Raw genomic sequence first — 9,312 nt, 5'->3', positions numbered from 1 at the left:
AATTTTTTTATTTTTTAATTTATCAATATACAGTGTAGTTGATTTTCATGTCCCTTTACCAATTCCTTCTTTTCCCTCTTCCCTCTCCCTGCCTCCATCCTGACCTTTTGAGCCTGTTTCCACAACATTAACATTGAGATGAAATTGCAAATCTCCTAGGATCGTTGAGTGCATATGTAAAAGCATTTCCCCTGGTATACATGTTACCCAATGTTTACTGAATTTGGATTTGCAGGTAGGAGGAATCAGGGGCGTCAGGATCTTGTTTGGCTGGCCCTTATTCTGTGAGATTGTACGTGATTTCCCAGGCTCCCAACTCACCCCCTCAGACCGAACAGTTCCAGATGGCTACAGAAGTCCATATGTTACAGGGAGGGGCTTATCTGGAAAAATGTAGCCAGTCTCCAGTAACTCACCAACTTCTCTTTGACCTCTGCAGCCTGTCTTGGGATGTCGTCTGGAATGGGCTAACTCTGTGGCAGGAGATGAGGGGCACAGCAGATACTCACAGAGTCAAAATCTGAGATGATCTCATTGAGGAAGCGCAGACACTCAATGCCGCCGTTATTGATGCTCTCCTCTGTGTAGAAGTCAGCAAAGTTGGGCAGGGAGGCAAACATGACTCCAATCTCATCGTAAGACTGGCTGTACAGCTCCTAAAAAGAGGCAGGGCCAGAGAGCTCAAAGAACACCTGTCTGAATGATGATGTGCCAGAGAAGCGAATTGCTCTTCCACATACATGACATGGATGCTCAGCTTTTTGGCCCCATGCATCTCTCAGGTTATCCCAACTTTGAATAGTTAGAAAAAAGCTCATTACTACTTTGGATAAATGAAAAAACCAGCTTCTCTAATTCCTGTAACAGCCCTAGCTAGAAGAAAGGGTACAGCGGAGCTGGGAACCATTCTGTTTTGAGAAGATCACAGTTGACAGAAAGGTGGGCTCTAGCTGTGGCCTTGTCACCTGAAATGCAGCCTTAGAGATGTATGGCCCACTTAAGCAGTGTCTACAGCAGTGCCCTTTATGAAATCCCTGAAACTTCTCTTTTGCTTATATTGTGGTTGCTGGTTAGGTTCAGCCCTACCTGGGCCCCAATCCTATATCTTGAGAAGACCTGGGCCCAGAGGGGCTCCCTGGAACAAAAGCAGATGAAGATAGGTGGCCTCATGGCTCCAGGTGTCAGCATGAGGACACAACCCTCACCTCATCTCTTTTCTTGGACCCCAGGAAATGGCGTGCCACGTGCTCAGGCAACATGTTGGTGACCAAAGCCTCATTCCAGCGCCGCATCTCGTAGACACGTTCCTTCTGGTCATGGACCTCAATCTTCCACAAGAATAGTGTCCGTGCCAGTTTTTCCACCTACAGCCACGAACAAGGCAAGATGTGTGCACTAAGCTGGCCATTTGATGTAAAGAAGAAAAACAAACTTGAATGGAGGGGTTCCACTTGGCAAAACTGGAAGGAAGATGGCTAAACAGCAAGGGAAGTAAGACCCTGAAAGGATTCTCCTAATCAAAAAGGCCACATTAGGGGCCGGCCCGGTGGCGCATTGCTACAGTGCGCCGCTTGGGAGCGCGGTGGCGCTCCCGCCGAGGGTTCGGATCCCACATACAGACCGGTTCCCGCTCACTGGCTGAGCGAGGTGTGGGAGCAACACCGAGGGTTGCGATCCCGTTGCCGGTCCCGGTCCGGTCCGGGCGCGACACTGAGGGTTGTGATCCGTTGCCAGACACGAAAAAAGACAAAAAGGAAAAAAAAAAAAAAAAAGGCCACATTATAGCTGCAGTGAGGATCCTAGCTCCTGCGGTTACAGCAGCGATCCAAAAAGGGCTAACCAGTTAGCTTGGTTAGAGCATGGCCTTGTAACCCCAACGTCAAGGTTCAGATCCCTTGGCTAGCCAAAAACAAAAGAACTCAAAACAGGAGAGGTCCAAGAAGTCTTCAGTATGTGTGGGGCCTCCTGGGACCTAATTTTAGCTAGAGGTCGATCTTTTTTTTTTGTCTTTTTCCGTGTCCGGCAACGGATCACAACCCTCAGTGTTGCCCCCGTACCAGACCGGGGACCGGCAACGGGATTGCAACCCTCGGTGTTGCTCCTGCGCCTCGCTCAGCCAGTGAGCGGGAACCGGTCTGTATGTGGGATCCGAACCCTCGGGCGGGAGCGCCGCCGCGCTTCCCAAGCGGCGCACTTATCCAGTGCGCCACCGGGCCGGCCCAGAGGTCGATCTTTTGGAAGGGGCAGCAGTGGGGATCTCCCAGCCTAGGACAGAGTCCCCATATCCAAATGGCTCCATATGGCTGAGTGGTGGCTTAGGAAGGCGGTACTTTCCCAGGATAACCACTGGGGGGCACTTGAGCTAACATGGAGCAGTAAGTACCTTGTAGGGATCCTTCCCTGCTCTCTCTTCTTCCCTTCTCTCTTTTCTTTTCCTTTTAGCCAAACAAAAATTTCATCAGCTCCCTTGCCTTTCTCTTCTGGCTCCCTGGTCAGTGTGTTAGTGACCCCCAGCACCAGGGTGAATGCAGAGGCCATGAGCCCCTGGCCTAGGGAACAGATTTCATCCAGGCTTCTGTGCCAGCACTCCATCTTCTCCCACCCCCATGCTTCTTTTAGTGTCCTGGAGGAGGTTAGAAGGAAGAGATAAAGAATTGTCTTCCTGAAATTACTGAGGAAGACACCAGAATACAGAGAAGATGGTGGCTTGACCAGGGACACATGCCATGTTGGGTAAAGGGAACCAGTGTTTCTTAGAAGCTTCAGTAATTAGATCCTAGGACGGCTTCTCAGGAGGCCCTGGAGAGTTGGGACCACAAGAGGAGAGGAGGGCGTGTAGGCACTCACGTGGCGGGAGAAGTAGTAAAAGCTCAGCATCATGATGATGATCATCACTGTCATCGAGTACTTAGAAGGCACCAGGGACAGTCTGCTGGGCAGAGAGGAATGCAACTGAGAGAGCACCCATGCTGCCCTATTGGAAGAGAGTTTTATTCCCTCCTACTGGGTTGTGCTGTTTCCTCCCATCCTAGGCCCCAGAAGCTTCCCCCAACTCCTTAGGCTCCTTCACATCAAGTCAGACTCTCCCTGGACAGCAAAGCTTTCTTAAATCATTGGGCTCCTACCTAATGGCCAAGCAACTCCTGGCCCCTCCAGGCTGTACTTGGTATTCACATCAGGGCTGATCCCCAGATACTTAAATAAACACTGCATCACCTGCCTGATCACAGAAGTAGTTACAACCATGTAGGAACTTGGAGAAGGGTGAGACTAACATCACAGTGACGAGAGCAATGTGACCAGGGCACAATTTTACCATGGCTTTTTATAACTCATCCATATTTTTGTGTGGAGCTATAGTTAATTTTCATTACTTTATAGTATTCTATTGTATGACTATACCACAATTTATTTGTCCATTTACTGTTGTCATTTGGGTTGTTTTCATTTGAGTGTGTGTGTCTAATATGAACAATGCTGCTATAGACAGTCTTGTGCATATATCCTGGGACATGTGTGTGCACAAATTTCTCTATGTCTGTAAATTTGGAATTGCCACATCACAGATCTATTTTCAATTTTACTAAATAACTCCAGGTTTTTTCTAAAGTGGTTGTACCAATTTATACTCCCACCAAGAGTACGAGATACCATTGTACCCAACACCGTCAGACTTTAATTTCTGCCAAACTGGCAGGTATGTATCGGTATTTTGTTATGGTTTTAATTTGTACTTCCCTGATTACTTGAATGCCCTTCATTTGTTAGTGGCCATTCAAATCTCTTCTTTTGTGAAGGACCTATTCGGATGTTTTACCCATCCTCTTTTAAGTAATTTTTTTTTTTTTTTTTTTACCTTACTTGGCTTATTCAAGTCACCGAAGCATGAAATCTGAAACTTNACTGCTACAGTGCGCCGCTTGGGAGTGCGGTGGCGCTCCCGCCGAGGGTTCGGATCCCACAAAGAGACCGGTTCCCGCTCACTGGCTGAGCGAGATGTGGGAGCAACACCGAGGGTTGCGATCCCGTTGCCGGTCCCGGTCCGGTCCGGGCGCGACACTGAGGGTTGTGATCCGTTGCCAGACACGAAAAAAGACAAAAAGGAAAAAAAAAAAAAAAAAGGCCACATTATAGCTGCAGTGAGGATCCTAGCTCCTGCGGTTACAGCAGCGATCCAAAAAGGGCTAACCAGTTAGCTTGGTTAGAGCATGGCCTTGTAACCCCAACGTCAAGGTTCAGATCCCTTGGCTAGCCAAAAACAAAAGAACTCAAAACAGGAGAGGTCCAAGAAGTCTTCAGTATGTGTGGGGCCTCCTGGGACCTAATTTTAGCTAGAGGTCGATCTTTTTTTTTTGTCTTTTTCCGTGTCCGGCAACGGATCACAACCCTCAGTGTTGCCCCCGTACCAGACCGGGGACCGGCAACGGGATTGCAACCCTCGGTGTTGCTCCCGCGCCTCGCTCAGCCAGTGAGCGGGAACCGGTCTGTATGTGGGATCCGAACCCTCGGGCGGGAGCGCCGCCGCGCTTCCCAAGCGGCGCACTTATCCAGTGCGCCACCGGGCCGGCCCAGAGGTCGATCTTTTGGAAGGGGCAGCAGTGGGGATCTCCCAGCCTAGGACAGAGTCCCCATATCCAAATGGCTCCATATGGCTGAGTGGTGGCTTAGGAAGGCGGTACTTTCCCAGGATAACCACTGGGGGGCACTTGAGCTAACATGGAGCAGTAAGTACCTTGTAGGGATCCTTCCCTGCTCTCTCTTCTTCCCTTCTCTCTTTTCTTTTCCTTTTAGCCAAACAAAAATTTCATCAGCTCCCTTGCCTTTCTCTTCTGGCTCCCTGGTCAGTGTGTTAGTGACCCCCAGCACCAGGGTGAATGCAGAGGCCATGAGCCCCTGGCCTAGGGAACAGATTTCATCCAGGCTTCTGTGCCAGCACTCCATCTTCTCCCACCCCCATGCTTCTTTTAGTGTCCTGGAGGAGGTTAGAAGGAAGAGATAAAGAATTGTCTTCCTGAAATTACTGAGGAAGACACCAGAATACAGAGAAGATGGTGGCTTGACCAGGGACACATGCCATGTTGGGTAAAGGGAACCAGTGTTTCTTAGAAGCTTCAGTAATTAGATCCTAGGACGGCTTCTCAGGAGGCCCTGGAGAGTTGGGACCACAAGAGGAGAGGAGGGCGTGTAGGCACTCACGTGGCGGGAGAAGTAGTAAAAGCTCAGCATCATGATGATGATCATCACTGTCATCGAGTACTTAGAAGGCACCAGGGACAGTCTGCTGGGCAGAGAGGAATGCAACTGAGAGAGCACCCATGCTGCCCTATTGGAAGAGAGTTTTATTCCCTCCTACTGGGTTGTGCTGTTTCCTCCCATCCTAGGCCCCAGAAGCTTCCCCCAACTCCTTAGGCTCCTTCACATCAAGTCAGACTCTCCCTGGACAGCAAAGCTTTCTTAAATCATTGGGCTCCTACCTAATGGCCAAGCAACTCCTGGCCCCTCCAGGCTGTACTTGGTATTCACATCAGGGCTGATCCCCAGATACTTAAATAAACACTGCATCACCTGCCTGATCACAGAAGTAGTTACAACCATGTAGGAACTTGGAGAAGGGTGAGACTAACATCACAGTGACGAGAGCAATGTGACCAGGGCACAATTTTACCATGGCTTTTTATAACTCATCCATATTTTTGTGTGGAGCTATAGTTAATTTTCATTACTTTATAGTATTCTATTGTATGACTATACCACAATTTATTTGTCCATTTACTGTTGTCATTTGGGTTGTTTTCATTTGAGTGTGTGTGTCTAATATGAACAATGCTGCTATAGACAGTCTTGTGCATATATCCTGGGACATGTGTGTGCACAAATTTCTCTATGTCTGTAAATTTGGAATTGCCACATCACAGATCTATTTTCAATTTTACTAAATAACTCCAGGTTTTTTCTAAAGTGGTTGTACCAATTTATACTCCCACCAAGAGTACGAGATACCATTGTACCCAACACCGTCAGACTTTAATTTCTGCCAAACTGGCAGGTATGTATCGGTATTTTGTTATGGTTTTAATTTGTACTTCCCTGATTACTTGAATGCCCTTCATTTGTTAGTGGCCATTCAAATCTCTTCTTTTGTGAAGGACCTATTCGGATCTTTTACCCATCCTCTTTTAAGTAATTTTTTTTTTTTTTTACCTTACTTGGCTTATTCAAGTCACCGAAGCATGAAATCTGAAACTTCTGATTACTTGAATGCCCTTCATTTGTTAGTGGCCATTCAAATCTCTTCTTTTGTGAAGGACCTATTCGGATGTTTTACCCATCCTCTTTTAAGTAATTTTTTTTTTTTTTTTTTTACCTTACTTGGCTTATTCAAGTCACCGAAGCATGAAATCTGAAACTTTAGAGGTAGAGGGACCTTAGAGAGAACTTCTACTTCAATATCCTCCTCAAGAGATGAAACTGAAACTCGGGGAAACACCTGCCTGTGGCCTCATAGAGAACTACTTACTGCCACAGGGTCAGAATCCAGGTCTTCTAGTCCCAGTGATATGTTCTTTCCTCCTCATTTTCCCGCTGTCTGTCTGTTCTGCCTTCCAGTTCAATGCAGCTGTCATGCACTTGGCAATTCCTTCTCACTTCACCTCCTTCCAGCCTCCTTAGCCCACCCTCAACACCACACTGCTTTTGCTCTCCGAGCTCACTGTCTTTTGACACAGAAGAGGCCCAGATATCTGGGACCTTACTAGAGTTATTCTGTCTCTGCTCCAGCCTCCTAGAGAAACATGCCAACCCCTCTAACCTGCACTTCCCAGATCCCGTGCCTCTGGAAGGGTGAGATCATGGGGCTTTGGCCTGTTGTCATCCCTGTCTCTAGAAGAAAGGCTGTCAAAGTAGACAGGAGGGGAAAACAGAAGCCCTTACCTGTCAGTGCCATTGAGCCCAGAGGTGGAAGATACCTGCATCTTCTCTAAAGCCACCACAGGAAAGCTGTCGGACAGATAATAGCACACTCAGGCCCCATCTGGGTACAAGAGGCTGATGCCCAGCCAAACCCAGAAGTATCCCAAATCTCCCACTCATGGAGTGGAAAGGATCTCGCCTCAGACCACAGCCAACCAGTGACATGTCTGTGAGAAGCCATGAATTCAGGTTCCCACACAAGCCTGTGATGAGCCTAGAGGCAGAAAGCCACTTCAGTGCAGGCCTATGACCATGACCCTGAAATGGGGCCTTGGGGGAGTGGGAGGAAAAAGACAATACAGCTCCCAATCAGGCTTCATCTTACCCGTGTTCCTGAAAACGTCTGTAGTCGTATTCATCAAAGACTGGGCACCAAGCATAAAGATTGATGGCAGCCACGGCACCCGTGACGAGCAGCATGAGCGTGAGCTTCACCATGTGGCTGACCTGCACCAGCATGATAGTGGCGATGAGGGACAGCACGGCAACATAGTTGTAATACTTGGGGTTCTCCAGGCAGCCGCCCTCCAGCTCCGTCCCTGCCGTCCCGTTGCGGGGTCCCGTGTAGTACTGGAGACAGCTAAGCTGGAGGCCAGGACAGTCAGGAGGGAACAGGCAGACGCTGGTCAGAGAGGCCTATGCCATGGCTGTGTAAACCAGCTGCCACCTCCCCTAGCTCCCTCAGAAACCCCAAGAAAGATGGGGAAGTGTGCCAGGGAATAATTGTACAAAAGTTAATAACTGCTATTAAGAGCTTTACCATCATCTCACTGACATTCACAAAAATTCTCTGAGTATTTTTAGTACTGCCCCTACCATAGAGAAAACTTAGAGAGGCTGGACTTGCCCAAAGTAGCACAATTAGCAAGTGGTAAAGCTAAGAGCTTTACCATCATCTCACTGACATTCACAAAAATTCTCTGAGTATTTTTAGTACTGCCCCTACTATAGAGAAAACTTAGAGAGGCTGGACTTGCCCAAAGTAGCACAATTAGCAAGTGGTAAAGCCAGAACTAGAAGTCAGTGCTTAGGCTTCCATCCCACATGCTCTTTCCCACATCCCACTGTTGCTTCAGGAGGGGCCGTGGGGCCTGTCAGACTCCACTCCCAGCTTCCCTGTGATGACAGCCAATCTCTGCCTAAATACTTCCATGTGGGGGAAACTCACTACCTTCTGGAGCCTGTTCCACACTGGCTAGATGTAGGCAATAGAACCAAACCTACTTGTAACTTTCACCCACTGGGGCTTGTCTGGCTTTGGGTATGTTCTCAGCATGTAATTCTGACATGTGCAAGGCTTTTGAACCTCCCTAGTTTTTCAACCCTCCATGGGTGACAGCATCTCTAGATGTCCTGCAGTGTTTGTGACTCATTAACAGTGGTCCCCAGATGTGGGCACTAGGCTCCAGATGTATTCTGACATGCAAGGGGTCTGGGACTTCTCTCTATGGTGGGCACCATGCAATTCATGGGCATGTGAGATTCTGGAGCCCCTAATTCCTCATTCCAGTTGGACTTTTGACCAATTAGTCACAGCCCTAGAGCTTTTTCACTATGCTACTGCCAGACTAAGTCTTCATGCTGATTTTATTTCTGTGATTAAACTGTTAAAAGCAAATAACATAACATTATATTTGAAAGAAGGAGGACTTTTGAAGAGAGTGCATGTGGTACCTCCAAAACTGGAAGAAGTCGGGACAACTGACAAGAGAGTATCAGTGGCAGCTGCAAGCATTCAATGCTCCATAAATGCCTGGTTGTTCTAAATCACTGGACCTGGGCTTCCAGCTCCAGTCCCTTCTCCCCAAGAAAGCATCTGGCTGCCCCTCAGAGGACTCCCCAGCTTCTCCATGAACTGAGGAGCACAGAGAACAGAAGATGGTTTTGTCTGCTCCTGGCCATGTGGATGCTGTGAAGCTCCTGTCCCCACTGACCCACCTGGGGGAAGGCTAAACAGAGGAGAGCTCCTGTCATGGGACAGGTTTATCTCCCTGGTCCTGGTGGATACCCAACACTAGGCACACTGTAAGGAACACTTAAGATATGCAGAATGCTTCAGAGTATCATGCCCTGTAAGCAGTGATACAAGGAAGGAAAAAACAGGATTGGGACTTTGAACTGCTTCAATTCTTGACTCACTTACTGGCTGTGTGACCTACAACAAGTGAATTAACCTTTCTTTGCCTTAGTTTATATGAAACTATGGATGCTGATACCAGCCTCTTCGGATCGTTATAAAGATTAAATGGGTCATCGTATGTAAAGCACCTAGCAGAGGGCTGGGGCATGGGACTGGGCTCTTGGACTCTGTGAGAGGGAGGAGCTGCAAGGAAACAGGCCAGT

General features: G+C 48.2%; 1 protein-coding gene across 1 annotated transcript in view; it reads right to left on the bottom strand.

Annotated features, from left to right (window-relative positions):
* Window positions 1–9,312, bottom strand: part of ADCY3 (adenylate cyclase 3) — a 29,528-nt gene that overhangs the window by 5,470 nt on the left and 14,746 nt on the right. Inside the window, exons 11-15 of the mRNA XM_008570615.1 lie at window positions 7,295–7,554; window positions 6,931–6,996; window positions 5,197–5,278; window positions 1,206–1,364; window positions 510–656 (exon numbers count right to left, since the gene is read on the bottom strand). Of these exons, the coding sequence (XP_008568837.1) occupies window positions 510–656; window positions 1,206–1,364; window positions 5,197–5,278; window positions 6,931–6,996; window positions 7,295–7,554 (714 nt within the window). The remainder of the gene's footprint in view (window positions 1–509; window positions 657–1,205; window positions 1,365–5,196; window positions 5,279–6,930; window positions 6,997–7,294; window positions 7,555–9,312) is intronic.

Source organism: Galeopterus variegatus, unplaced genomic scaffold (genome assembly GCF_000696425.1).
Source record: "Galeopterus variegatus unplaced genomic scaffold, G_variegatus-3.0.2 Scaffold620, whole genome shotgun sequence".
Classification (NCBI taxonomy): Eukaryota; Metazoa; Chordata; class Mammalia; order Dermoptera; family Cynocephalidae; genus Galeopterus; species Galeopterus variegatus.
This window is presented reverse-complemented; position numbering and strand designations above follow the sequence as displayed.